Source organism: Buteo buteo, chromosome 12, assembly GCF_964188355.1.
Source record: "Buteo buteo chromosome 12, bButBut1.hap1.1, whole genome shotgun sequence".
Taxonomy (NCBI): domain Eukaryota; kingdom Metazoa; phylum Chordata; class Aves; order Accipitriformes; family Accipitridae; genus Buteo; species Buteo buteo.
In genome coordinates this window covers 39,746,518-39,774,417 of record NC_134182.1, presented here as the reverse complement: position 1 = coordinate 39,774,417, position 27,900 = coordinate 39,746,518, and the positions used below count along the sequence as shown (strand labels likewise).

Sequence of the window (27,900 nt, the reverse complement as noted above, 5' to 3'; positions counted from 1 at the left end):
AGGCCTTCGCTCCCAGCCCTGGGAGAGCACAGGCTGCCTGCCCGCCCGCCCCGCACAGACCAGGCATGGGAGTGGAGCAGATATATATTATATTTATATAGAGATCTGGTTTAATATCTCCCTTTGCAGTCAGTGTACAAAGCGGTGCCAGCCCCCTCTCCGGTACCTAAGTGCTCAAGCGTCCCTGTGCCCCCCCCCGCCATGTCCCAACTGTGTCCCCCGGTGCATACAGCTGCTGCAGCCCAGGCTGAGAACCAACCCAGCTCATCACACACATGGATGCAGCAAAGGCAAAGGTGGGCAGCTGCAGCGCTTACCCCCCCCCCCGGCCATCCACAACCTGGTGATGCCCTCAGCCCCAAGTCAACACCCGCCCCCCCACCACCACCGCAGACCCCAACTCTACCAAAGCAGTGGGGCTGGCGGGGCGTCCCCGGGGGGAGTGGGGTGCGCGCTGCTCCCCGGGATGTGGAGGGGATGCAGATGGCGAGCTGCCCATCGCACCGTGCCGGTGCCTGGGGCTCAGGAGTGGGGGGACACAGAGGGGTTGGCGGGCCCCCCCAGGGTGCTCTGGTAGCGCAGGCGGGCGTGCTTCTCGCAGTAGAGCTCGTCACCCACCCAAAAGTGACCCCGCATCTTCAGGTTGAGGCCGCAGTCGGCGCAGGCGTAGCACGACGGGTGCCGGTAGCGGCCATCCTGGATCCGCACCGCTTGCGTCCTGGGAGAGAGACAGGGACGGGGGGGCATCAGCGGGGCACCCCGATTCCCAACCCCCTCCCACCCAGGATCAGCCCTGCGATGGCAGGGACCGATCCTGCCCCCCCCCGCCCCGGTCCCCAGCCCCACTCACGCGATGGTGCTGCCGCACTTCTCGCAGACGTGCAGCTTCTGGACGCCGGCCACGGGCTTGCGGGCGCTGGGCGAGAGCCGGCTGGGGAAAGGGGCTGCGGGGCCAGCTGCAGGGACGTGAGGCCGTCAGAGTCCCGCCACCCCTTCCCCAAACCGGACCCCCCCCCTCCATCTCCCCCACCCCGTACCCTCCTCACCTCCGCCCTCGTCTTCCAAAGCCTCCTGCAGCAGGCGGAAAGTGCTGGACTGCCGTGGGGCCGCCCGCAGCTCCCGGTTCTCCTGCAGCATCTTGTAGACCTCCGAATCCTCCTCCAAGCGCCTCATGGCCGGTTCCAAGCCCAGGCTATGGGATGGCACCCCAGGGAGGGGGAAAAGATGGAGGGGGGGGGGGGATTCCCAGCACCCAAAAACCTGGGTCCGCCGGGCTGCACCCAGCCACCCGCCACCTGCTCCCTCCACCCTGGGGAGCTGCCCCAGCCTGCCCGGCCCTCCCACGTCCCTACCTGTCTCTTAACTCTTTGCACGGGTTCTTTCAGCAAGGCAGCACCCGCTCGGCACCCCAGGGTGTGAAGCCGTCACCCCGAGATGGGTGCATGGGGCTGGGGGCTTCCCCACCTCTGTGTTTCCCCCCCCACGCGACCCCAAGCCCGCTCCGTACCTGTTGCAGGGGCTGGGAGAGGAAGAAGAGCGACGCCGCTCTCTGCGTGTCTCCCAGGGGTTTGGGGGGGCCCCGAGCCCCGGTGAGGGTGGGCGGGGGGGTGGAGGCAGGATTGAACCCGGAGAGCTGTTCTGGCGACTCAGGCTTCCTCGCTCCTGGCAGGGGGAGAGAGGGGCTGGGTGCCTTGGGGGGTGCAGGGGGCTGGGGGGCTAGCAGGGGGGTGCTGCAGCAGCCCCCCCGGCATGTCCCAAACCCGGGGGTGAGCGTGGCATCTCCTGGGCAGAGCTCAGGGATGGGTGCCTGCAGATCCTCCCTCTCCTCCCGGGCACCCTGGGGACACCCAGACCTGGCTCAAGGGATTTTTCCAAGCCCCGGTCCCCACAGGGATGGGTGCTCTGCCTTACCCCCCAGGAGGGATGCAGGGATGCTCCATGGCTCTGCATGGGGCGGCTGCTTCTCCCCTCCCGTGCTGGGGCCAGCGGGACCCCAGGGGGGCCGGGGGCAGCACCCCCACGGCTCCCCATGCCGGTAACCCTACGCCTGCGCCCGTCCCCTCCCCGGCATCTGCTCCTGCTTAGCGGCCCCGGCGAGGCAGGAAAGGCGAAACCCCGGCTAAGTGGAAGCCGATGTTCCCGGGAGCAGCCGCCACGCAGATGCGAACCCCGGCAGGAGCCCGGGGAGACAGGGACGGGGACGAGGACCCCATGCCCAGATCCCGTGGAGATGGAGAGGGGCAGCGCCGGCGTTCTGCGGGGTGACGAGCAGGCGAGTGACGAGCTAAAAATCAGGCGTGGATGGAGCCGGGTGCCTTGGCCTCATCCCCACCACCGCCGACCCGCCCTGGGATGCGAGGAAAAGCGTGGTCCAAGGGCAGCCCTTCCCTTGGCCACCCTGTTGGGCAGGGGGTTTGGGGCACGGCATCCCGCACGGCCCCAGCCCCACGGCGGGGTGCTGTGGGGCAGGGAGGGACTCTCTGGGGCCGGCACCAAAGCAAATAAAAGGGCTGGGGAGGAAGGAGGGAGCGGGCAGCCGGAGGAGCCAAGGGGCGGCCGGGGCCGCAGCCAAAGGCAGCTGGGAAGGGCCGCGCTCAGGGCCACCGCGCTTCCCAATTTGGGCTTGAAAAACAAGAAAAAAGCGAGCGGGGAGGGAGGAGAGGAGGGAGACGCCAACCCCAGAGCCAGCGGCTGTCCCTTGGGGTGCAGCAGCCGCCCGAAACCGCGGCGGGGAGGGATGGGGCAACCGCGGGCATCCCGGGACCGGTTCGGGCGGTGGGGGAAGCATCCCGGCCCCCGGGCATCCCGGCCCCGCTCCCCGGGCATCTCACCGCGACAGGGGCCGGCGGGCACTGCCAGGGGTGCGCCTGGCTGTGGGTCCCTGCCCTGCCAACGCCCCAGTTCCCCAGGCTTATGGGTGCAGGGCCGGGCCTCCCCAAACTGGTTTGGCTTCCCCAGGCTGGCGCCGTTGCCAAGAGGCGCTGGGTAGGAGCGAGCAAAAAAATCCCTGGCCAGGTGTGCCGGTGCCCGCGGGGCCCAGGGGTGCCCGCCAGCGCGGCGGGGAAGGCGGCCGGCGGCACCGGTGGTGCGGCAGACGCGGTCCCCGAGGCAGAGAGGGGCTGGGCGATAGCGTGGCAATGGGGCTGCAAAGGGGGATGCTATGGGGCTGCAAAGGGGGATCGTTTGGGGTTGCAAAGGGCGATGGTCTGGGGCTGCAAGAGGTGATGGTTTGGGGCTGCAAAAGGGTGATGCTGTGGGGCCGCGAAAGGCGGTGGTTTCGGGCTGCCAAGGGTGATAGTTTGGGATTGCAAAGGGCGATGGTTTGGGATTGCAAAGGGTGATGGTTTGGGATTGCAAAGGGCAATGGTTTGGGATTGCAAAGGGCGATGGTTTGGGATTGCAAAGGGCGATGGTCTGGGGCTGCAAAGGGCGATGGTTTGGGGCTGCAAAGGTTGACGGTGCCTGGATGCTCCCCAACACTTCTGCCTGACCCCACGCAGCCCCCCCCCCGGCTCCCTGCTCACCTGGCAGAGGCCGGGACAGGCAAATTCCTTCTCCAGGGGCTGTGAGCTGGAGGAAGAGGATGGAGCCATCAGGTGAGTCCCTGGCTGGATCCCAGCCCACCCCCCCTCAGTCCCCCATGCAGCCGGGTCCAGCCTTACCTGCCAGTGCCGGGCAGGGGGCTGAGGGATGCCGGGCTGGAGTAGGAGGCTCTCAGGGCATCCTGGCTCTCTTCCTGCATCCGCAGCGTGTCCTGGGGAGGGAGATGCCAGCAGCTGAAATCAGCCCTGGGTGGGGGGCCAGGGTGTGCGGGGGCTGCCCGGGGCTCACCTGGAAGCGTGTGGCCAGCCTCTCCGGTGAGGTGTCCCCGTTGGCGTGGCTGGGAGGTGGCATCGGGGACCTGGGGACCAAGGGAGAGCGAGGGGTCCTGCATCTGCCCCAGCAGCATGCAGCCCCCCTGCACCCGTGCCATGGCACGGCACGCCCGTTCCCCTGTAGCCCCCCAGGGAGGTGGCGAGAAGCTGCAGCCCCAGGCTCCCAACTGGGACCAGTCGGCCAGGTAACGGCTGCCAGGGCTGCCTGGCCTCGTCACCACCTGACTCTTTAATTACAGAGCCGGGACAGGCTCCCGCAGGGATGGCACAGCCCCAAGAGTCGCTAGAGGGGAAAAACAACCGGCGCACACGTGGTTGGGGACCCCAGCCCACGCAGGGACAACGCTTCCATGGGGCTGGGGACCCAGGTGTCCGGGCTGCCCACCCCCCCATCACAGCACCCACCTCTCCACCTGCAGCCGGAGCTGCCCAGGGCTCTGCTTGATCTTATTCTGCGCCTCCACGTTGAGCATCTCGGCCGCGCTCTCCCCGTTGATGGCGACGATGACGTCCCCCGGCCGGAGATTGCCCGCGGCCGCCTTCCCTTGCTCCGTCACCTCCATGGAAAAGGGGACACGGGGACAACCGCGGTGTTATCTCAGAGGCGCTGGGGGCAGTGAGACCCCCACCAGCCGTCCCTCGGCCCCGCGCACGCCAGAGGGATGCAGTGCAGCATCCCCACGGGCAGCCCTCGTGCATCGCCGCGGCCAAGGTCCCGGCACGCGGTCGGGCGCAGCCAGCTCCGCATCAGTCCCCGAATCCCACCCCGCTGGGATGCTCCCACCCTCCGGCATCCCCATGGCCCTGCCAAAACAGTGCCAGACCCTCCGCCGGGGTGTGCACCGGCGAGGGGGGACCAAGGCCACGGCAACAACAGACGGAAACTCGGCGCAGCCCTGCCCAGCCCAGGGGCGGCACGAATCCCCGCGCCATCGTCGCCCGCCGTGGGGCCATTCCCACGGAGCAGGATCCCTCAAGGACAGCAAACAGGATCCGTTCCCCGGAGCAGGCCGGTACGGCGCCCGCCCCGGCGTCCCAGCAGCCCCAAATGGGGCCAGGAGGCAAGTGGGGGGCTCCTACCTTGGAGACGGTGATGGGCTTCCCAAAGTCTCTTCCCCCGGTAATGCGGAAGCCCCAAGGGGCTGGGCCGGCCAAGGTCACCATCACCGGCATGGCAGCGGGCGGCTCTGGGCGGGCAGGGAACCACGGCGTCAGGAAACGCCGGGGTGCCGAGGGGACGAGGCAGAGGAGAGCTCTCGCCTTCCTCCACGAGGCACAGGCTGGCAGACCACCCGCCGGAGGCTTCCCCCCACCCCGTCCCCGCTGCACCCCAGCGGCTCCCAGCCCCGCACCCCGAGGGTCCCCGGCACTGGATCGATGGAGACCGGCAGCGCCTTCCTTCCGGGGAGGGGATCCGCGTCTTCGCGCCGTCGCAGGGTGTCGGCAGCCGCCGCCGCTTCCTCTTGCTGTCCCGGTGCCCCCGGCCAAGGCTGGTGGCTTTCTCCCCTGCCGAGCCCCCCCGACCCTGGGGATGAGGGGGTCCCAAGCACCCCGCTAGCCGGCTGCGGCGGTGCAGCCGGTGGGACGGGGCAAGCGAGGTCAAGCCGCCAGCCCCGGGGCCTTGAGCGAGGCAGGAAATCGGTGCCGCCTTGGCAGCGAAGCCGGCGGCTCGCGGCACGGCACGGCAAGGCCAAGCCGGCGGGGTTTGGAGGGGAGGATGCGGCTGCGAGGGCAGCCAGCGGCCGGCGAGGGAAGGATCCCGCTGCTCACCGCGGCGGGGTCCGGAACGCGCGGGAGGGCTGCAAGCATCACCACCACCCGAGTTCTTCGTCTCGCAGCAAACCCGCGCCGGTAAAGGATGCTGAGGATCCCCCGGCGGGGTAGCACGGGGGTCCCCACGGCACGCCAACGAGCGTGGCAGCCCTTGCCTTGGATGGGATCGGTGGGAATGGGCAGCCCCCTCCCCTAAATGTCAGGTCTGGCATCCCCGCGCCCTGCCCGGCCGCCTGCACCAGCCCATCCCGTCCCGTCCCGCCGCAGCCGGCAGCCCAGCCGGGCCTGATCCCACCGGCGCAGCCCCGGGGTGACCGCGGGAGCCAGGCACCCCGTCCGCAACCGCCGGGGAAGGCATTTTAAAAATCCCAAGCGCACAAAGAGGGGCTTGAGAGGCTGCCCGGAAGAATTTCCTGGGCTGGGCTTCCCAGTGCCGGGAGGAAACCCCAAACCCTCTCCCCATGCCCGGCCCCGCTCAGCATCCCTGGGCAGCGAGGTCTGACGCCCCGGGGGACCCCGACACCCAGCTGGGCACGACCCCCGGGGTCCCCCAACAGTCCTGCACCCCTCCTCTGTCTCCTGCCCCCCCTCCTCTGTCCCCTGCGCCCCTTCTCGGTCCCCTGCACCCCTTCTCTGTCCTCTGCACCCCCCCTCCATCCCCTGCACCCCACCTCCGTCCCCCGCTCCGTCCAGGCTCCGTGCCCCGGCGCACAGCGACTCTTTTGTGGCCGTGGTGGCTGGCGGTGCCACTTGGCACCCCGCAAGGCGTGACGGCGGGTGACAGGCGATGCCGGGAGTCACAGGGGACGTGGGGATATGGGGGGGACACCCCCCCCCCCCCACCTGCGGGACAGGCTATCTGCACCCCCCCCCACCCCCTACCCGGGGGAGCAGCACCCCGGGGCATCCCCGGGACCCCCAAAAGCTGCATCCCCAAGGGACGGGCACCCCCCCCCCCCCCGATAGCATCCCTGGGCTAGCACCCCCCGCTCCATCCTTGCCCCCCCCCCCCTCAAAACCTCGGTCGCACTCACCGGCGGGCGGCCGAGCCGGGCGGCCCCGTGGGGCGACGGAACGGAGCGCGGCCCCCGGTAACGGCACCGCCTCCTCGGAAGGGGCCGGCGGAGCCCAACGGGGCCGGGCCGGGGCCGGGCGGCGGCTCCGCAGCGCCGTCTGCGGGTACGGCCGCCCCGACGGGGCGTACGGCACCGGGCACCGCTCCGTCCGCTGGGGACCGCGGGGACCGGGGGGGCTGGAGGGGGAGGGCGGGAGGAGAGGGATGGGGGGGGGGGGGATGCCCCGCGGTCCCACGCAGCATCGCTGCCCCGCGGGGTACCGCCTGCCCCACGCCGCGGCGGCCCCACGCGCGCCGCTGCCGATCCCTGCATGTGGCCTGGCAGCTCCGCGGGCCCCGTCGCGACCCCGTAAGCACCACTGCAGCCCCGCATGCACCCTTGCAGCTCCGCGTGCCCCGTCGCAACCCTGTAAGCACCACTGCAGTCCCACAGGCTCCCCTGCAGCCCCACATGCACCCTTGCAGCTCCGCGTGCCCTGTCGCAACCCTGTAAGCACCACTGCAGCCCCACACGCACCCTTGCAGCTCCACGTGCCCTGTCGCAACCCTGTAAGCACCACTGCAGCCCCACACGCACCCTTGCAGCTCCACGTGCCCTGTCGCAACTCTGTAAGCACCACTGCAGCCCCACATGCACCCTTGCAGCTCTGCGTGCCCTGTCGCAACCCCGTAAGCACCACTGCAGCCCCACATGCACCCTTGCAGCTCTGCGTGCCCTGTCGCAACCCCGTAAGCACCACTGCAGCCCCACACGCACCCTTGCAGCTCCGCGTGCCCTGTCGCAACCCTGTAAGCACCACTGCAGCCCCACATGCACCCTTGCAGCTCCACATGCCCCGTCGCAACCCTGTAAGCACCACTGCAGCCCCACATGCACCCTTGCAGCTCCGCGTGCCCTGTCGCAACCCCGTAAGCACCACTGCAGCCCCACATGCACCTTTGCAGCCCCGCATGCCCCATTGCAACCCCTCATGGGCACCGTTGCAGCCCCACGTGTCCCCTTGCAGCCCCCCCCCCCCCCGCACCATCACAGCCCCATGCAGCGCTGTAACCCCGCACAGCACCGTGGCCCCACAGCGTCGCGACCCCACAGAGACCACCACAGCCCCTCGTGCAGCCCCACACAGCATCCCACGGGGCTCCAGCCCCACATTTCCCCGTGGGCACCATCCCACCGGCTCCCTCCCATCCCGGCACCACCAGGCTGGGCCTCGCTCGGGCTGAGCTGAGCTTTAATGATGGACGAGAAGCTAAACGCGACTCCCAGGCGTGTGGCACGGCCCCAGACCGACATCTCGGGTCACAGCCGTCATGGTCAGGCCTGGCACCGGCCAGGTCCCCCCCCCCCGGCACCGGCTGGAGAGGGATGGAGAGGTACGGCCACCGGGACGGTGGGCGATAAGGCACCAGGCAGCGGTGAGGAGGGGTCGGGTTAAGGCACTGGGGTGGGGGAGACCCCCCCACGCAGGGGGGATTGGTCCCAGTTAGAGGCAGCCCCATAGGGGCGGGAGGGAGCTGGAGGCACTTCGTCCCCGTGGGGGGACACGGAGGGGACGCGGCGGGGACGCAGGGTGCCCGAGGCAGGACAGTGGGGAGCCCCCGGCCCCGCACCTCCCACCGGGCTCCTCTTCTCAGCACCGCCGGTCACACCGGTGCCACGTAATTGCCGGGGAAAGTGCCGAATTTCTGCGTCCTCCTGGACACGCCTGGCGGGATAAAGGCAAGGAGAGGTGGTGAGAGGCCGTGGTGGCAACCCGTCCCCATCCCCATCCGCGTCCCGGCGGCCACGTACCCACGAACCAGCCGTCGTCGCACTGCTGCATGACGTCCACCCGGTCGCCCTCCAGCAGCTCCAGCTCGTCGGCGTTTTGGGGCCGGTACTGGTACAGCGCCCGGTACCTGCGAGACACGGCGTGGCCAGAGCCCGCACCACCACGGGTCCCGCGTGGGGACGCGGTGCCACGGTGTCGCTCCTGGCCCTACTTACGGGGTCCACTGGATTTCGGAGCCGTTGTAGGATGGGGCAGGGTCGGGGCGGGTGCTGGTGGGTGCCCCCGGGGCCGTGCACTGCAAGGGGGGGAGAGGATGGGTGCAACATTACGGGTCAGCACCCGCATCCCCAGCGGTCCCCGGGCACGATGCCGGGGCTGGGGGCTGCGGCGGGGGGTTGCTCACCTCCTCGGGGGGCCAGGTCGGGCACCAGGGCTCCTGGGGATGGGCGGCCGCAGGGTGCGGGGGGCCGGCGGGGGCCGGCGAGGGGTTCGGGGCGCCGGCGCGGGGCAGCTTTGGGGAGGGGGGGAAGGCGAAGCCGAGGTGGCGGGGTGAGGACGGGCACCCACCGGCTTCGCCGGGACCCCGCTCTGCCGCCCGGGGGGAGCTGGCGGAAAGCGGGGGACCCCGGGGACCGGGCGAGCGCTGCAGGGACGGGGAGCCGGCCGGGAGCCGGGGGCTGGCGGAGGCGGGAGAGGGTGGGAAGTCCTCGGCGGTGGTTTTCACCCGCGGCTCCTTCAACACCTGCACGTAGGTGGCGGGGAAGATGCCCTGACGGCTGGTGCCGGAGATACGTCCCTCGTACCAGTTCTCATCCACCCGCCGCACCAGGCAGACCCGCTCGCCCTGCCGATGGGACGAGAGGATGGGTTAGCATGGCACGGCACGGCACGGCACGGCACGGCGCGGCACGGCGCGGCGGTACCTTGCGGAAAGAGAGCTCGACGGGCAGCTCCCCTCGGAAGTTGTAGAGCGCCAGGGCTTCGCCGTATTCCAGCACCTGGATGGTGGGTGCCTTGATGGGCTTGGGCACCTCTGTGGGGGGCAGGATCTGGGGAGGGGGGGGACATGGGTGAGGGTCGGTGCCAGGTTCTCCGAGCCCGGCTGCCCTCTCTCCGTCCCCGCGGCTCACCTCCACGTAGTTGGAGGGGAAGATGCCCACACGGCCGTGGTGCTCGCCCTCCAGCCAGTTCCTGTCCACTTCCTTATGGATGTAGACGATGTCCCCCTTCTGCAGCGTCAGCTCCCTGCAAGCGGCAGCGCTCAGGGACACTGCTCGCACCAGTCCTGGGGGGGGGGGGCACCGACCTGTCCCCCAGCACGACCACCCCGCATCCTGGGGCTCCCCCCGCACCCCATCCACCACCCAAGGGACAGCAGGGGCACGGCGGGGACCCCCAGCAGCACCATCGCTTACTTGGGTGATTCGGCTTGGAAGTCGAACTTGAGGCGAGCGGCTTTCATCTACGGAGGAAGAGGAGCGGTTACGGGGGGACTCCCCCATCCCAGCCATCCCCGATCCCGTACGGAATGGGACCATCCCGGCCTCACCTTCTTCTCCTCCCTCCTGACGGCCTCCGCGGGGTCTCCCATGTCGGAGAGGCTGGGGAGGGTCCCTGGCCTGAGGGTGTCTGCAAAGAGCGGGGTGTCACCAGCCGGCAGGGCTGGGGTGCATGGGGTACCCCATGGCATGGCACAACTCGGGGGGGGGGGGCTCACCTCTGCCGGGGGCTGCACGGCTCCGGTCACTGGCCAGCCCCAGGCCACCCCGCTCCATGCTGGGGCTAGCGGGCAGGCGGTGGGTACTGGGGGGGCTCTGCAGCCGGCGGGGCGACAGGGGGCTCCTGTGGGGTGACGGTGGCTCAGGGCAGGGCTGAACCCCACATCCAGCCCCGCTGCCACGCACCCTCCCTGCTCCCGACCCCGCTGCCCTCCGGGGCCGAGACCCCTGCGCCCCCCAGGACCAGGATGTCGGGGTCCCCCGGCTGCGTCCCTCCAGGGTCTCGTCCCGGAGGCAGCCAGGCGGGACGGGTCCAAAGTTTGCCGGCAGCGCCGGCGGCACGTCCCGGCTGCTGCGGAGCAGGAAGCGGGCAAGCTGCCTGGCTAATGGATAACCCTGCTCCTGGGGGCATTTAAAGCGCCCAAATTCCCTTTCCCACCCCCAGCCCGGATAGAGGGTCGGGCAGGGGGGGAGCCAGCCCTCCAACCCCCATGAGCACCCCTGAGGGGTTACGGTAGGTCCTACAAGAAGCGGAGCACTTGTTTGTTTGTTTTCCTCCCGCTGCCGGGACAGGGCAGGGGCCGTGGGGATAACCTGGGGTGCCCACCCTATCCCGGGGTGCATCGGGACCCACCGACACAGGTTTCCCCTCCCCGTGCCCGTGGCAGTGGGGACACGGGGACACGGCGATGGGAATCCAACCGCCGTCACCTCCCCTGGGACTGAGCCAAACCTCGGGACACGGCGTCCCCGCAAAAGCTGGACGGGGGAAAGGGTCAGCCCCAGTCCGTCCCCGTCCCACCCACTGGGCAGCCGGCCCGGCGCCGGGGTCCCCCACCCGTGGCAGGGCGTGGTGGGGGCGAGGCGGCCAGCACCGCCACGGGGGGGCTCCGTGGGGGTCCGTGGGGGCTGCGTGGGGACCCCCAACCCGCCGCCGGAGCCGGGATGCTGGAGGGATGGTCCCGCCTTCCCCCCCGCCCCGACGTGGGGCCCTGTCCCACCGCTGCCCCCCGCCACGAGTGGGGGGGTCCGGGGCAGCAGGATTTGGGGGTTCGGGGGTCGCGGGGAGCAGTCGGCTCTACTCACCGAGCCGCCGGGGAGGCCGGAGCGGGGGAGCGAGCGGTGGGAGCAGCCGCCGAGCTCTGCCGGAGAGGAGCGGGAGGGGGTGGGAGAGAAAAATTAATCATCCAAGAGGCTGAGTCTCTGCGGGAAGCGAGGGAGTCCAGCTCCCGGCTGCGCCGAGCCAATAACCGCCGGACAGACGGCGCGGTGAGACAGGGTCCTAGCGTCCCGCGACCACGGCCACGGCCACGGCGGCCAGGCCACCGGGCAACCACGCATGCATCCAGACGGGCACGCACCCAGTCGTGCACGCATCCAGTTGGGCACGCATCCAGTCGTGCACGCATCCAGTTGCGTACGCGCCCGGCCGCGCCTGCGTTATTCGGCTGTGCCCGCATCCAGCCGTGCCCGCATCCCGCCACGCGCACGTTCGAGCCTTGCACGGGGGCTGTGCACGCAGCTGGATGCGCGCGCAGCTGGATGCACGCACAGCTGGATGCGCGCGCCATCAGCCCTGCATCTCCCTTCAGGGCCACCCAGCCCGGGGAGGGACGAGGGGCAGCAGGAGAGGGCCAGGCTGGCACGGGTGGGCAGGGGCCGGGGTACCTGGCAGGGATGCCGGCGCGTCTCCATGGCCCTCATGTCCTTGTCCAGCTCCTCGCTGAGCTGCTCCAGCTCCCGCTCCAGCAGCACCTGCGTGGGCAGGATGAGGCTGGCACTGCCCGCACCCCACGTCCCAGCGGCACGGGCACCGGGACCCCCGCTGCCACCCCTGGCCCCCCACCTACCATCGGCAGCTTACCTCGATGGGCTGAGCCCGCGCCGGCGGCACCGCGGCGGGGGGCTGGAAAGGGCAAGGGGCCGGTTAGGAGCGCGCACACCGCGGTGCCCACCGGCATCCCTCCGTGCTGGGGCTGAGCGGGGGCCGGAGCTGCCGGACCTTCCTACCTGCTGCGGCTGCTCCAGCAGCGAGGATTCCCCCGGTTCGTAGTCAAAAATGCTGCCGGGCTCCGCGGTGGCACCGGTGTCACCCCAGCTGGTCCTGTGGGGAGCCAGGAGGAGCTCAGCCCCCTGCAGCCCCCCACCCCGTGGGCACCCACCGGGGTCAGGTCCCCAGGCACCATTTAAACGCCTCCCTGTGCTGCGCTCACCAGTCCAGCCCGTTGGGCATACTGGGGGGCTCAGCCGGCGACGACCCTTTCCTCCGCAGCTCTTGGGGGGATGAAGGCACCGTGGTGGGCGAGGGGCCGAGCTTACCCGTGGAGCGGCGATGGGCATCCCAGTCCGGCTCTGCGGGGATGGAGGAGAAGGTGAGCGTGTGCGGTGCCGTGCCGTGCCGCGCCGCGGTACCGGGACTCACCTGGCAGCTTGCGGTGGATCTGCCGGAACATGCTGCGGTACCAGTCGCGGGGCCGGTCGACGCTCTGCGGGGACGTGGCAGGGTGGTGAGGGGCTCGCGGGGAAGGGGGAAACCCCAGCCCCGTGCTCCTGACTCACCGAGCGCGAGGCGATGGGCATCCCCGTCTCATCCACCGGCCCGATGCCGTCGTACTTCACCCAGCGCCTCTCCCGCCGCTTGTTGTCCTTGGTCCAGGTGGCCGACCAGCCCGGTGGCCGGGGACAGGCGGGGGCAGCCCCGGGGCCGGCTATGGAGCCGGCGGGTGCCGGGGTGCTGGGTGCCTTCGCCTCCTTGGCCGGCCAGGTCTGGTACCACTCGCTCGCTGGGGATGAGGTGGGCGAGGGTGAGCCCTTGCCCTCTGCCGAGCATCACTTGGGGGGGGGCCCGTGGGGACATCCCCAGGGATGCTCGGGACGGGTACCTGAGCTCCTGGGGGCCGCCTGGCCACGCTCGGCCGTGCCACGGGTCTCCAGGTCGTGGAAGTCGAAATTCAGCGTGTTGGAGCCGCGGTGGCGGATGACGGGCACCTGCGGCACAAGGAGGGGGCTGGCGCGGGGGCAACGCGGCGGTGGCAAAAGGGATGGAGGTGGAGCAGCTCCCCAAATCCCCCCGGGCATGTAGCAGCCCCCGGTCCCGCTCACCCGCGTTGCTGTGTGCTGCAGGGGCACCCACACTGGTGGGTGGAAGGGGGGGACGTCCTCCAAGCCCAGAGTCTGGCCGGCATCGGGGGGCAGGAGCTGGCCCGCCATGGCCGTGGGGTGCCGGGACGGTGCCGCGGGGGTGCCCGTGCCCTGTTGGGGAAAGCGGCTGCGTTCGCGGCAGATCCCGTCCCTGCCTGCTGGATGCTCCCCTCCAGCGGCTTCGTCTCACCGGGCTTTGCCGGAAAGCTGGGGGCTCCGGGTGAACCCCATCCCAGCCGCATCCCTACCACCGGAGACCGTCCCCTGTTATTCAGAGGTGCAGGGGACACCGTGGTGGGGTGACAACCACCGCGGCACCGTCCCCAGCTTGGGGACCCTCACGGTGCCAGGGGAAGCGGCTGTTCCCGGCCAGAAACAGCCCTGGCACGGCTCCCCCATGTGTTTTCCATGCGGCCTCAACCCCGCCATGGCCAGATCCGGACCACCCGGCGCCTCTTCCCACCCCAGCTTTGCACCACAGATGGATCCAGCCCCCCTGGGCTCTTTGGGGAGAAAACACCCCCAGGGTGGGACAGGGCGATAGCCAAACCGCCTTGCCCATTGTCCCGGCATCCCGGCACGGCGTGGTGGGATGCAGCCGGCGCCGGTGCCCTCCCGCCCGGGCACGTGGCAGCAGCGGAGTCGGGCAGTGCCGCACTGGGAGATCTGCCAGGGCCGAGCCTCCCCGGGGCCGAGAAACACGAAAAGGCAGAAATATTTCCCCGCCCTGCAGCGCAAACAGGGAAGGGAGAGGGGAAAGGAGGGAAAAGGCGGCGGGAACGTGCGGCCAAGCCCGGCACCACCCCGCCGGGAGGGCGATGTGCCGTGACTCACCGCCGCACCGCGGTGCCAGGGCCGCAGCACGAGGTGGGGGGCGGCTGGGGGGGGACGGGACCCCCGTAACGGCTCCCGACACCGTTGCGGCGTCGGCATGGGATGGCTCCAGGGGCTGAGAGCAGCCCCGGGAACTTTTGGGGGGACACCCGTGTCCTCGTTCATCCCTCAGCATCTCCATCCCCACCGGGGCACTGGCATCGCCCGTGGGAGTCGCAGATGCCACGGGGGACGCGTGTTGAGCCCGACGCCGCACAGACCCCTCCTCAAAGAGGGCAACCGGTGCTGCTGGGGGGGCTGCTAGCCTGGCACGGTGCCCTGTGTGCCACCCTCGCAGGGCTGGGGACCCCCCCCCGCCCCAGCTCCTCAGTCCCAACACCCACCAGAGGCTCTGCAGCCCGCAAGGCTGTAATTAATACTTATCACCACCGTGGGGAAACAAGCCCTGGGAATGACTTGCCCCAGGGCACAGAAAGTGGGGTGCACACCCCCCCCCCCTTCCCCAGGGCACCCCAACCACTGCCACTCCATTCCCAGCACAGTGCCCTCCCGCAGCCCCGTCCTGCTCCCACGGACTGTCCCCCAAAGCCTGGCTCCCCGTCGGTCACCCCCTCCTCGCCAGCCCCCGAGCCAGCTCTTACCTCCTGGGTGCTGCCAACCGGGGGTCCCCGGGCAGCGCCGGCCTCGGGAGGGCCGGGGGCTTGGGGAGCCCCGCGGCAAACGGGACGGAGCTGCGAGCGGCAGGGAAGAAAAATGCACGGCGTAAAATTTGCCGGGGGAAAAGAGAGGGGTGGCCTCAGCGCATCATGGGTGGCCGGGACGGAAAGACCCCCGGCAGCATCCCCCCGGCCGGGTCAGCAACCGCCGTCCTCCCCGGCAGTGGGTACCCGTGTGCCCTGGCCCCCCCGTGGGGTGCACTCGCCACCCCCCCCCAAGCGCTCCCCGCTCTGGAGCGGGGCCGGCCCATTCAGAGTTTCCAGTGACATTTCCAGGGACGGGATCCAGGGAGACGAGCCAAGAGGCTGAACTCATCCCACGCCCCGCGCACGCGTTCCCGCGCACCCGGCCCCCGCTTACGAAACGGGGTGAGCCTGGCGTCGCTGGCCCCCCCCCCCCCCCCCGCCGGCAGCCACCCCCCGCTGCGATGGAGCCGGGGGCTTAGAGAGGTTTTTGGGAGAGGATGAGGAGGGGAGTCCCAGTGGAGGTGGGGAGCGGAGCTCCATGTTCCCATAGCCCCCCCGAGCCATGGCATGGGGGGGGGCATGGTGAAAGCAGAGTCCTCGTCCTCGCTGCCGCCTGCTTTCCCACGGGCGACCCTCCATCCCCTCCATCCTCCAGGGGTCTGGGCATTGGGGACCCCCCCATTTAACACCTCCGTGCCCGGCGGGTGCCCAGTAAACCCACCTCATCCCCTCCGACAGCGCCCATGTCCCAGCCTCCACCGCTTCCTTCTCGCCGCTCCCCGAAACTGCTGACGGCCCCGAAACGGGGCAGCCCCGGCCCTTCCTCTATCCCACGCGCTCCCACGTGAGCTCAGGCCTCTGCCCCCCGCGGGAACTCGGGTGGGAGGATGGTGGCTTTGCTGCCAACCACCAGCCATCCCTCCATCCCCACCCAGGCAACGCGTCCCTTGCCAGAAGGTGCTGGGGACGGTGCTGGGGACATCGGCCCCACGGCAGGAGCCCTGCCTGGCCCCAGTGCTGCACCCAGGGGACAAATGGGACAGGAGCGGGTGCGCTCCCGGCTGCCACAGCCCTGGAGGACGCAGCTCCCACCCAAGAGGGACCCAGACCCCATCCCTGCCCGCCGAAGGGGCGACGGTCCCCTCCAGCCCGCCGCGTGCCCGAATGACGTCTCCGGAGGTCACGGCTCCCGCTGGCAACGTTTTCCTGGGGGCAGGCGGATCCCGGCCACCCCACGCTGCTGCAGCCCACCCTGGGGGTCCAGCTCCCCCCCCCCTTCCAAGCAGGGACCGGACTCACCTCCACAACCCCATGCACCGTCCCCTTGCCGGCCAAACAGCCACCAGCGCCTGCCCTGCCTCCCAGCTCCCAGCACCAGCCTCCGCTGGCGGATAAATATTTAACGCGCAGCCTGGGACGGGATTAACAAAGGGCGAGTGTTTCCTGTTTGCTCAGCGCGGCGATGCCCGTCGGGAGCGTGCGGCCAGGCCGAGAGATGCTCTCTTGGTCAGGGCTGTCGTGGGCAGCTGCCGGAATCCCTCGGTGCCGAGACCGGTGCCGTGCCCCGTCCACGCCGAGGGTCGGGGAACCCTGGACTGGGCAGCAATACTGGGTGCAAGGCATGTTGCTGGCAGCTCCCCCCCTGCCTTTTGATGGAAACACCCAGGAAAGGGGTGGGAAAGCCGGAGCATCCCTTCCCCAGTCGCACCCTGACCGCTTCCAGCAGCCGGGAACTGGGGACGGCTGTCCCACCGTGGCCACACCGGGTTTTGGGAGCGGCGGTGAGGAGCAGGAGATGGCACACGGATTGCACGTGGTGAGCGAAACTCGACAGCGAGATGCTGACCCAAGCAGCTCTGACTGCGGGGGAGAAGCCAGATGTGGCAGCCACAGCTGGGAGCCAAGTCACCCCCCCTCGGTTCCCCAGCCAGGCAGGGAGCAGGCGATGCCGGAGCCAGGACCGCTGCCGGAGCCACCTCCTGCTCGGAGGGCACAGATTGGGAATTCCCATGCAGGAACTGGGGGAACTGGGCCGGTGTCGGAGCTGTAACCCGGCGGGATGGATCCTGGCCAGCACGAACACCAGGGCTGCTCGCCGAAGCGCTGCAAGCCCACGGCATAGAGGGGGCATCACGCAAAAAAGGCGAGGAAGGAGCCGGGGAGGGGTGAAACAAGAGGTGGCAAATACCCTCCTCTTCCTCCTGGCACCCAGGAAGGCAGCGGGAGGAGGGTTATTGACTCAGCCATCGGCTGGAAGGATGGAGAGGCAAGGAGAGGGAGCGGAGAGCTCTCCAACAAAAGCGCCCGGGAGCGACTTCACAAGTGCCGACGTGCCGGGGAGGTTGGGAGACGCCGTCTCGGCGCTGCCCTGGCCCCGGAGAGGGGCCCTGAGCGAGGCAGCGGCTGTAAAACAGACCCTAAAACCTTTCTCCCTTCCTTCCCGAAAGCCAAGCAGCACCCGTGGGGGCTCCTTGCCATGCCCTCCACCCAGGAGCCAGGCACCCCGGTGTACCCCAAAATAAACCATAGCAGAGCCGAGTGACTGTGTCAATTTTTAACTTTTTTTTTTTTTTTCTCCTTAAAGATGACTTCCAATTTACATTAAGACAGTTCTAACAAATTCATTCCTTGTTCACAAAAAAAAAGAAATTATATTAAATAATTTCTGCCAATAAATAACATTTTCACCATTTTTTTTCTCCTTTAAACATAACTAAAAAAAAAAAAAAGCAAAAAAAAAAAAAAAAAGGAGGCAGTCTCCAGGCAACGGGCGTATGATCCTTCAGCATCGAGAACCCTAAAATCACTATCACTGCACCCAGCACGTGTCCCGTGGGGCTTCAGGTCCTCCCTGGCAGAGGCCGGTGGGCCTCCATGTATCCCTGCCACCGCACCTAGCTAGGTCAGGTCTGTGCCCAAGTGCTGTGACAGGCTCCCAGGCTGGCACGGGCAGCAAGAGGTTCTCCCAACGCCAAAAAAAATAAATTAAAAAAAAGAAATAATTAAAAAAAAAAAAAAAAGAAGCTTGAACTCAACCCACCACCCGACCCATTGCTGACTCCCCTCCTTGTTACATGCACCTTGCTATAACATGCAAAAAAACCCAGGCTGCGAGGCCAGCCTGCGGAGGAGGCGGCTGGGCTTTCCCCGGGGCCGGCCGTGATCCTTGGCTTGCATTCCCGGAGTCCTGTTTGCCAAACTCCGGGTGGCAGCCGGGGCGGGAAAGGGACAGGCGGGAGCTCTGAGATGAAGGGTCTTGAGACGTGCATAGCTCCGAGGCGCTGGCTTTGCAAGGGGGGGTGGTGGACGAGGAAGAGGGAAAAAAATCTGCGTATTTCTGGCATTTTTTTGTTTTGCCGTGGTGGGAATCGGGGCAGGGTGCTCTGCCGGGACGAGCGAGGGACCTCGCTAGCGGCTGGAGCCTCTGCTCCGAGGTCTTCATCCCCCTCTTCCCCAAAAGCTGGGGAAGAGGAGATGGGGTCGCTCGGCTCGGTGCTGGGGAAAGCTCTGCCTTCCCTGCAGCTCCTGCCGCCAGCCGGGGGCTGCGCTTGGCAGGGAAGTCAGCACAGAGAGGGTTACATGGATGAGCGTTAGTCAATCGAGGGGGTAATTAGCACCCACGCACCCCATCTCTGCTGCTCCTCACCCCCTCGGGAACTCGTGTCAAGGGAAGGGGGGACCAGCACCAGCGTTGCTACAGCAACGGGAGCCTGTGCTTCGCCTGGCAGTATGGCATCCATACGTGCCGCCTGCCATACGGCTCCCGGGCCAGGGCTCCCTGTTGGTATCCGCCAGCCCCTCCTGGGATGGGATGCTGCAAAGCTGTGGCCCCAGCAGCTGCAGGGACGTTTTTGGCAACACCCAGCTCCAGGGATGGGGGGGGTCCCCAGCTCCTCGCAATGCTGTCAGCCCCCCCCCGTACATTGCAAGGACAGCAAACTGCGAAGCACAAGGGCCAAACGGGTTTTGGGGAGGGGGGCTGGCGATGCTGGAGCATGAGAAGAAGGTTGGGGGACAAATCGTCAGCAAAGCAAATCCCCCTCCGCGAAGGGACGGTCCCTGCTGAACCCCCACGCACAGGCTGCCAGGCTCGGGGTACGAGCATCCCCCCGCGGCACCCGTCCCAAAGCTCCCGACTAAAACTGCTGCTTGGGTGAGATCCCAGCCTGGGTCAGAACAACATGCCCGAACATGCACGGGCAGCACCTTTGCACGGTTTGCGCTCTCAGAGGAAGATACCACACATCGGCTCACTGTGTTTCAGAAAGGATGCCGTTAAAAAACAGAAGAAATACTCACAGACAAAGGCAATTGGCCCCACGCCTCATATGGGGTTAGAGAAGCTTGCTCAAAACATCTCGCACTTTTTGCAAAGCAGTGGGCGTGTAAAAAAGGAAAAAAAAAAAGTGGAGGCATGCGACTCAAAAGTCTCTTGTGAAAACCCAGTGGTCTGTTCACAGATACGGTTTCCTAAATAGCTGGCATGAAATTAAGTGACGTATGATTATAAGACAATTTGAAAGCTTCCTGCAAAGTTGCTGTTTTCCTCTGTCGCTGGAATCACAGCTTAGGGCCAGAGCACAAAGAGAAGACAGCAAGATCCAGAGAAGGGGTTGGCAAACATCCCTTATTAAAGGTTAAGCCCGCTCACCTGCTGCCCTTCCTTGGAGAAAGCACAATAGAGAGTTAAGTTGGAAAAGAAGTGAAAGCTGGCAAGGGATTTGCTTCTGAAAGCTGCTGCTTTGACTCTGTGCAATCACAGGCAGAAGAGGACGTGGCTCAAGTGACATGCAGGGAAGGGAAGCGACCAAACGGGAATCTCACAAAATCCTTTTTCAACACTCACTCCAGGTCAAAGTTTAAGTGAAAGAACGAGGTTCTGCTTAACAGATCCAAGCTTCGAAACCCTTGACACAGCAAAGGGGGAGTCCTCTAGAAACTCTCCTGTCACCGGGAGATCCCCCTCCCTCTCCAGCACTGCACAAACACCCTTCCAAATTTTCTGCCAGATCCACTCGGTTCTTCTACCTGCCAACCTACCGTAAAACCATCCTCCCTCCCCTGCAGCCGAGGGAGGGACGCGCTTCCCCAAACCAGGGGCTTTTTAGCAAAGCTGCCTCACCGCTGGCCATCAGCCAACAAGCCACATCTCTACAGAAACGAGCAGCACTGTCACCCATCCTTCCCCAGATCTTTATCACAAGCCGGCAAACCCCTTCCAGCTGCTGGGAAAGGCTGATGTGCCCGCAGCTCCTTTGGAATAGCCACTGGCTAACAAGGTAATGGGCAGCAGGGTAAGCCCAAGTCAACCGCAGTAAGTGAAAGACCCCCCCAAAGACACATGCTGGATGACTGGGAGGCGATGCTGGCTTAGGGGAGACCACCGCGTACACCCACCGCTCAAATACTGATCAGCAAGGGCCGATTTGAGAGCCAGGCACGTGGGAGTGTGTCGCAGGCTCTGCAGTATGTGACGGCGGTAGCGGGGTGTCTTTCTGTCCACAGGTTATAAATCACGCCCTTTTTCCTTTAAAATTCAGGCCCTGCAGATTTCCCAAAGACCTGCTGATCACTAGAGACTGGAGATAATTCCTCTGCTCTGAATCAGAGGGATTCCCAGAGGGATTTTTGCTGCATGGGCAGCCCCGGCTGACCAACTGTGGCGTACAGCTGGCTGCACTGAATCCGAACGGCCGAAGCTTCGGGAAGAGCTGCAACAAGGGGCAGCACTTCTCCCACCTGCCTTCCCGTTCTTAGTAAGAGGTTACGTTTTTGCTTGGGGCTCTGTTGGAATAAAACTGAATTACTGAAGGAAAAGGTGCTGTGATTGGTATAACACACTGGAGTACTTTAGAGCTAATCCTGAATATTTGGATGTCACCTTGGAAGAGGGATGGATCCCAGCCAGTTGCACCATGCAACGTGCCTTCCACAGAATCGGTTGCTAAAGCAGCAGTTGCAGGTAGGCAAGAAGTTGAAGAAAACAATAGCAAACTCTAGGAAGAAGACAGTTGTGAAAAGAAAAACCAAACCAACCCTATCTTCAACGAAAGGACCTGCTTTTGAAAGCACAGGCTAACTTAGAATTGTACCAAAGTCAACGACCCAAGTTGCCTGGGACTGTTTTTGTTTCTTTTAATCCCCCCACAGAGGTTTGCCTCTCGTGGAGGAGAGGTCAGCTGTACAGCACAACACTTCATATATGCACTAGCAGTTAGATTGGTTTCTAAATTAAAAAAAGATGGACTTTTTATATATTGAACATAAATAAAAAAATTACAAAATGGTCACCTTTCTTACAGAATGGATGCAAACTGGATTATGAACGTGCCTCCAGGTGAAGTTGGTTTCTCCCCTGCCCCCACCCCACCCCAATAATAAATAAATAAAATTCATTAAGTTTTGGATCCTTTAGTGGTGCAGATTGGGCGCTCGGACCGTTACTGGGCTTTCTTCCCTGTGCCATTCTTGTCCGCAGAGTTTGTTGAGGTTACCAAGTTCACCGGCCCGTCTGAGTGCATTGAATCTTTGCGTGGCGGCATGCGTTCGTTAATGCGATCCAGCCCTCTGGCTTCTTCGAAGCTGCGGATCTTGTGCTGTGGTGAAAATCCACGAATGGCTGCAGAGAGAAGGGCCGAGAAAGAAGAGTTAGTCTGAGTCGCGGATCCCTGGATAGGAGCCCTTTAGCACACGCCAGACATGTACAGGACAGAGTCAGGGTGACAGAAAGCACATGTCTGGCTACGGGAACCACGAGACGGGTCCGTAGGTGATTTTCAGCATCGCCAGCTCATGTGGATACCACAGTGCAGCTGGGAAGTTGAACTGCGCTAGGTCACAGCGCAGATCCAGACCGCAGCGACTTGCTCTGCTCCCTAACGGCTTCTCTTTTAATACAGTTTAGTAGCAGGAACTTGAAGACCAGACAAGTGCTCAATGTCCCCAAACAGTGAAATCTCAGGAAACTTTCAAAGCTGAAAAACAGGATACTAAAAAAATAAACAAGGCAAACCCAAAACAACACAACAAAGACACCACCACAAGGCTTTAACTCCAACACAAACCACACACTGCAACACCAGGAGAGGGAAACAGCTAGTCCTCGGATCACAAACGCAACATTTCTTGCATGACCAGGAGACACACAGGCAGTCTCACGAGTGATGAAATCCCACCAAGGGCAGGCGTATCTCTGTTTCATCACTACAAGGCTGAGTACATCATCCTTGCGATGATGATATGGACCAAATGTTTTTAACTTCTTTGTATTACAGATAATTTAAGAAAAAAGGGGTTTGTGCCAAATCTTTTTACGAGGACTTGGCTGGTTTACAAACAAACTTCCCTTGGTAATCAAAAAGTTCTCTACACAGAGGTACAGTCCCATTCATCAGTAGTTGAATGGAGCTATCAAGGAGAAAATCTCCCCATACAGTAACCTCATGAATCTGTCATTTCTACACGAACTACAGGGAGAAAACTGCTTCTCCACACTGGGACCACCTTGGCCCACCTGTGGGGAAGGCAAGGATTACATCAGAGCCACGCAATCTGCTATTTCCTAGTTGATTTTGACCAAGCATGCTGGCAGCCTTCACTGGATCAAGTTACCCAGGGGATGAACTCAGCCACGAGGCATCCGAGATCAGATTGCAGGACCCCAACACCAAGGTCTTGAGACACCAGAGCACAAACCGCTCCGGAGAGAGGGCAGTCTTGGAATAAAGGTATTGCACTAAGCAATAGCCTAGTTAAGGCTAAAATAGACTTGAACCAGCCCACTGTGTATTTTTTGCTTCCCAGCAGGGGCCCATCCTCCCCCACTTCTGGTGATGCAAGAGTAAAAAGCTTCCATAAGGCTGATAAAGCTCTTTAAAATTAGCGCACGCACACACAGAGATGATTTGAGTCTCTCGCCGGATTCTAGCCATACCTTCCCGTGCCTCTACCGCTTCTACTGTGGCTGCAATACAGAAGAACAGTGGCATGCAAAAATGAAGACAGAAAAAAAGAGTGACAGTGAGTGATCTAACATCATCGCTGCGAACGCAGAGCCCACAGCCTCCCAGCCCCAGTGGAGACGACCGTAATCAAAACCAACTGGCAAGAGGAAAAAAAGGTGACAGGAGCTTGAGAGGAAGGCTGAAAGGGGACTCTCTCGGGTTTAGCATCTGCTGAGCACTGACACGGGGGAGTCTCCTTTCCTCGCGTTCGCTGGAGTCGTCACACAGATAAATTCGATGGAAAGAAACAGAGAAGCAGAGAGATGGCTTTCTGCTGCATGCACTGGAGGGCTTGGGCGTGCAGGCATCCCACGGAAAGGACAGTGATAGTCTCGGTCCTAAGCCTTGGGTCTCCACCTGCATTTGCAGCCCCCTCTGCTCCCAGTTCGGTGGCTCTAGGGCACCCTGACTACCTTCAGAAGATAAACTATGTGGAATTCGCCCCAGGGCAAAGCCCCAACCACCAAAGCCACGTAAGGGAAGCGACCCCGAGGGGCGTGATGACATTTTGGAGCAGTGGGGAAGAGACGAGCAGTTCATTCTCTAGAGGAGGGCAGGCAGCAGCAGATACCAGGCTGCTCCACTCCCGATGCCTTGAATTGTAACAAAAAAAATAGGCTGATGCTTCAAATCCAGTTTGGCTTCAGCTCCACCTCCTAAAAGTGTTACCAAGCAACAAGGCACCACAAAGCTGAGCAACGTCCCCCTTCCTAAATCTGCTGCAGCAGCTGTCCAAGTTTTGGTAGTCCCTGCCTCAACATCTGGGAGGAGGCCCTTCCCTTGAACAGATCCCCTGCTTTTAGCCTCAAAACGCCACAGTTTTTTGCTTTGGACACAATACACAGGCCACGTGGTCCTTGAGAGGCCACGGAGGAAGAACAGAGTTGTGGCTGAATATCTTTGCTCCAGATTCGGTGACTTTATTCAGCCCTCCTCGCTAAGCTGTGCTGCGAAACGTTGGCAGGAGGCTCAGGAAGGGAAGGGGCCCCCCACCACTACTATCTGCAGCCCTGTCTCTCCTCTTTTGGGGTGCAGAGGCACCCCAAAAGGGGGGCAGCGCCCTCCTCTCCCTGCCGAGCAGAGGGGCTTCCAGCACGGCTGAAGAAGCGCCTGTACCTTCACCAGGAGGCTGCTGCGAGCAGACGGCATGGTGCGAAGGGACGTGCGAAACAGGAAGGAGTGAGAGAAGGAGGCACGATGGGGAAAGGAGCGTGAGAAGGGCACAAAAAGCAGGGTGCTGCTGAGGGGAGCACGGGGTGCTGGGAGCAGCAGGGGTGGGAAGCCTGCAGCCATGGGAGGAGATGGCAGGCAGGGTTGGGTAAGGCAGCAGCAAAGGTCCAGCTTGTTTGTCCTGTCTCAGGGAGATGCGCAAATCTTGGCTTCTTTACTGGGGGGAGCTGCCTGGTAGCCCCTCAGAGGAAGCCCCCCGAGAGGGGAAGGTGCAGGAGAGCATCGTGGCACTACCCGCTCCTTGCGCTGTCAGCTATAGGGGCAAAGCTGTGGCACCACGAGCGAGCTGGCTGCTCGAGCAGAGCTGTAACAGCCGCCTTCCCACTCAGGCTCTGTTCCTATGCCTGCAGCAGAACTGGGGCAACAGAAACCATTATGGTTGCTATAAAAAAAAAAAAGAAAAAAAAAAATTCATACTCCTCTGCGGGCAGAGAAACCCATGAGTTTGGGAGTGATACCGCATTCTCCCCACCCTCAGGAGCGGGCAGCAATATTTACACGTTTCTCACTTGTGAACTATTTAATCAAGGCAAGGCAATCCCAGAACAAGCCCTCTTCTGAGCCCGCAGGAAATTACCCAGTGCTGATAGGAAGGGGAAAGCAGGCTGGTGAGATGCCAGCATTCAAAGGCTAGCGGCAGGAAAGGATTAAAACACTAGATTACAGGATTCCCTCCAGGGACACATGTTACTATGATAACTCATTCCCTGACCATCAGCCAATCTCCCTGCCCTGCGAGTTTAAAGCACGCAGATTGCTAGCTCAGTCCTGCTCTCAGCACACTAGTAAGACAGACCAGTTGGCTGCTGAGGGAGGGAGCAAAGTATTTGCTAGCAAGCACAGAAAAGAAACCTCCAAAACCAGATCATAAACAGGGGGCCAAGAGAAGTCTTAATATGAAACATACAGGCCTGGAAGAATCTCCTTCCTTCAACTAAATCTAAGCTTCCTCTGTTTGGAATTCACAATTTCATAGGGTCAAAATTGGAGGGGTTTCGTTTAACAAAGAACAAACAAGCAGGTGCATTTACTATTACATTCATATATACGCTATCACACAACAGCAGCAGATAGATGAAGTACAGGATGCTTATCATGCAGCGTCAGAAGGGAAATAAATGATAAAAATTGTTGCAGAAACATACAATAAAGCAATACACATGCTTTAGGCAGGGTGCTGTTTGTTGTCTTTTTCTTCCTCGCGTTCCCCTCCTCGAGGGTATACAGGGACATCTTGGAAGGCTCTCCACATCCCCACCTACATTTCTGCTTTTTCCTATTTCTGAATCCTTCCTCCCCGTGGGCCTGAACCATCTCTCAGGTCCCCTGGCACCCTGAAGTACGCCTACGGGAACTGATGGGAGTTGTTTTTCAGGGTAGCTGAGGGCCAGGTATAAAACTGCAGAGGGTGTACAGTGTTGCAGAGAGGAGGATCATTCATACTCACCAGTCTGTAGGGTCTGCCTCCCCCCTGAGAGCACTCCCAGGGGCAGTGTACCTGTGGGAGTCAGGCCTTTGAGAGTCAGCACGCTCTCGCTCTCCTCTCTGCAAATAAGAGGCAACACAACCGGTTACCGAGAGATTAATGCAATGGCTGTTTAGGTCCACACAAAACCGTTAGTGGTGAACAGCATGAAAACTGGAGTCTGCCCTGTGCTGACCACAGGCAGCGCATGTCTGATCTGCTGAGCACTGACCACAACCCTGCCTCGTAAATACAGGACCTCTGCTTACTCAGCCACGACGCATCGGAGCTGCGGCACAGCAAATGCATCCTGAAAGGGCTAAATGTACCTCATCAGCAGCATTTCTGTTGGCAGAAGTGCCAGTGCTTCAGATGAAGGTTTCTGAGAGAGTCAGACCACCAGGCATACAGAAACCACCACCTCAAGCCTTTGCCATCTGCTCTGAAGCAAGAGTCTTGTAAGATTTTACCTCAACAGGACTCTGCCTGCCTGGTGCACCCTGACCGACGTCCCCCGTTACCCAGACCCCCCACAAAACTGAGACCCTAGATCACAAGCTGCTTCCTTACCGAAGGACCGAGAAGACACGTGCCATCTTCCCAATGGCTCTAATCTTATTCCTGATGATCTCTTTACGGACTGTTGTCCCACCTTAGGGAGAGAAAAAACAAATACCAGCATGTTTAAGGCTTCCTGCTTTCTAGACACAGGTAATGTCAATATGAAGCACCTGCCTGACTCCAGGAAAAGAAATCATGGTTTACAGATTCACAGCTACACTCTTGAGAGAACAGTGCTGAAAGGATGGCGGTCAGGATGGCAGTGAGAAGGGCAACACCAACGAGATGACACACGGACTTAAAGGTCTAAAGAGAGTAGAACCACCAAAGGAAACAGATTGGGTAGGTCTTGTTCGAAGCTCACCAGGTTTGATCACACTACACAGGATGTAACACAAATGACTCAGCCATGTAGACACAGTTTTGCAAGGCAGAACACTGACGAATCTGACTGCTGATGAACACTGCAGAACACTGGGCTGTGCTCGCCGCGGGGAGGAGTGTCACGCAAGCATCAGCTTTGGCATCCAACGCGCACAGTGAACGGCTGGCCGGAGCCTTGCAACTCTGCTTTGACCCCACACAAACACAAAGTGAGATATGTGAACTCCCCTTCGCTATACAGACCGAACATGAGAGAAAAGCATGGAGAGTAACTGAAAACAAACAAAAATCAAAGTAAAAGAGGTAACAAATACATCTCCTCTCAGCTGAGATTCCTCACATGGCCCAACTACACATTAGGACAGTACAAGCCAAACCGGAGGTCTAACATGCACCGATGGCTCAGCCATGCACTAAGTGGCTGCATTCAGAAGTCAGATAGAAACGTGACCCCGTTTCTCAAGTTCCTGGAGGAACGCAGAAGGGTTAAAAAACACACGGCGCTTATGTTAAAACTGAAAGGGGATGAAGAGACTGCCCAACTAGTCAGCTATTCAAATCCACTCCAAGGAATCTGGTGGCACAGGCAGTGAAAATTAAGCTTGTAGCAAATTCTAGCTGGGTACCTTTCTGATAGCTTGAAATGTAGTGATCTTCAGGGAGAGGAGACACCAAGAAACAAGTAGATGAAGACAGAGATAGAAGAAACAAATTTAATTTTCATGGGAGGGAGAAAGAAAAAAACCAAAAACGAAATGCAATGGGAGAAGCGGGTTAAAGTCTCAACCTGTTGACCAAAGCAGCGGCACCTTGTTGTACCACAATGGTGTTCTGCTTCTCTGAGGGACTGACTGTCCTCTATTCTACATGGACCTGTACAGGCAGCTCCCCCAGACCCACCCCCATGCATGCTCATGGCCCCACTTCTTGCTGCAGGCCCCACGTCTGCGCCTGAGCTTCCTCTAGGTCATCACATTGCTCTCAAGCGATCCCCCCCAATATAAAAACTGCAGATCAGCTCAGCAACTGTTTTGTCCCTTTCATGCATAGCTTAAAACCAGGGCCAAGAACTGCATTCTACTTTATTTGGGGTGACACAAGAAGCCACTTTACAGAGGAGTTCACTGCAACAGATGAGAAGATTGGGTAGATATTTTGGTGCAGAAAATTTTGGATTGGGGGAAAAAATAACCACTTGGGAAGCAGTCTCTGTAAGGAGCAGGAAACCATTCTCCAGAATAGCTGGCAAGAAGCGTCTGTCGCAGTGAATATAATTTAATTTCTCTGTGACTGAATAGCAAAGGAAAAAAAAGAGTTTCCTACCCAGAACTGCACAAGGGTTAGCCAAAAAGGAACGGGAGACCCTGGCTGGGCATCCAGCTATAA

General features: G+C 62.6%; 3 protein-coding genes across 6 annotated transcripts in view; all 3 read right to left on the bottom strand.

Moving 5' to 3' along the window:
• Positions 1–197: 197 nt before the first annotated feature.
• Positions 198–6,734, bottom strand: PDLIM2 (PDZ and LIM domain 2). The gene is made up of 10 exons (XM_075042116.1): positions 6,683–6,734; positions 4,956–5,062; positions 4,281–4,432; positions 3,832–3,901; positions 3,663–3,754; positions 3,525–3,570; positions 1,508–1,662; positions 1,047–1,192; positions 851–956; positions 198–718 (listed from the first exon to the last, which is right to left on the bottom strand). Exons 2-10 carry the CDS (start codon positions 5,046–5,048, stop codon positions 523–525), a joined length of 1,056 nt encoding a protein of 351 aa, XP_074898217.1. The 5' UTR covers positions 5,049–5,062; positions 6,683–6,734; the 3' UTR covers positions 198–522.
• A 1,204-nt stretch (positions 6,735–7,938) lies between these two features.
• On the bottom strand, positions 7,939–15,155 carry SORBS3 (sorbin and SH3 domain containing 3). Its single transcript, XM_075042115.1, is given in 22 exon segments — positions 7,939–8,429; positions 8,516–8,622; positions 8,711–8,790; positions 8,899–9,339; positions 9,419–9,544; positions 9,626–9,740; positions 9,911–9,957; positions 10,045–10,124; positions 10,213–10,337; positions 11,300–11,355; positions 11,882–11,968; positions 12,078–12,119; positions 12,224–12,317; positions 12,427–12,565; positions 12,636–12,699; positions 12,773–12,996; positions 13,096–13,201; positions 13,316–13,465; positions 14,830–15,034; positions 15,036–15,096; positions 15,099–15,120; positions 15,123–15,155. Coding segments are annotated over 22 exon segments (2,466 nt in total). The 3' UTR covers positions 7,939–8,367.
• Positions 15,156–17,410: 2,255 nt separating this feature from the next.
• Positions 17,411–27,900, bottom strand: part of PPP3CC (protein phosphatase 3 catalytic subunit gamma) — a 38,720-nt gene continuing 28,230 nt past the window's right edge. The window contains exons 11-15 of one of the 4 annotated variants that reach the window (XM_075043534.1): positions 27,141–27,167; positions 26,140–26,221; positions 25,552–25,649; positions 22,805–22,834; positions 17,411–21,490 (exon numbers count right to left, since the gene is read on the bottom strand). In XM_075043534.1, the coding sequence (XP_074899635.1) occupies positions 21,312–21,490; positions 22,805–22,834; positions 25,552–25,649; positions 26,140–26,221; positions 27,141–27,167 (416 nt within the window). In that variant the 3' untranslated portion in view covers positions 17,411–21,311. The remainder of the gene's footprint in view (positions 21,491–22,804; positions 22,835–25,551; positions 25,650–26,139; positions 26,222–27,140; positions 27,168–27,900) is intronic. The other 3 variants (XM_075043537.1, XM_075043535.1, XM_075043538.1) reach the window with 3 other exon arrangements.

What these genes read in the sequence shown, in the direction of transcription:
- PDLIM2 (XM_075042116.1), bottom strand. Translation starts at nt 5,048, where the DNA reads ATGCCGGTGATGGTGACCTTGGCCGGCCCAGCCCCTTGGGGCTTCCGC. An exon ending in GGCTGGCCACACGCTTCCAG is followed by an intron (nt 3,755 to 3,831) that starts GTGAGCCCCGGG and finishes CTCCCTCCCCAG; the next exon opens with GACACGCTGCGGATGCAGGA. An exon ending in AAGTGCGGCAGCACCATCGC is followed by an intron (nt 719 to 850) that starts GTGAGTGGGGCT and finishes TCTCTCTCCCAG; the next exon opens with GACGCAAGCGGTGCGGATCC.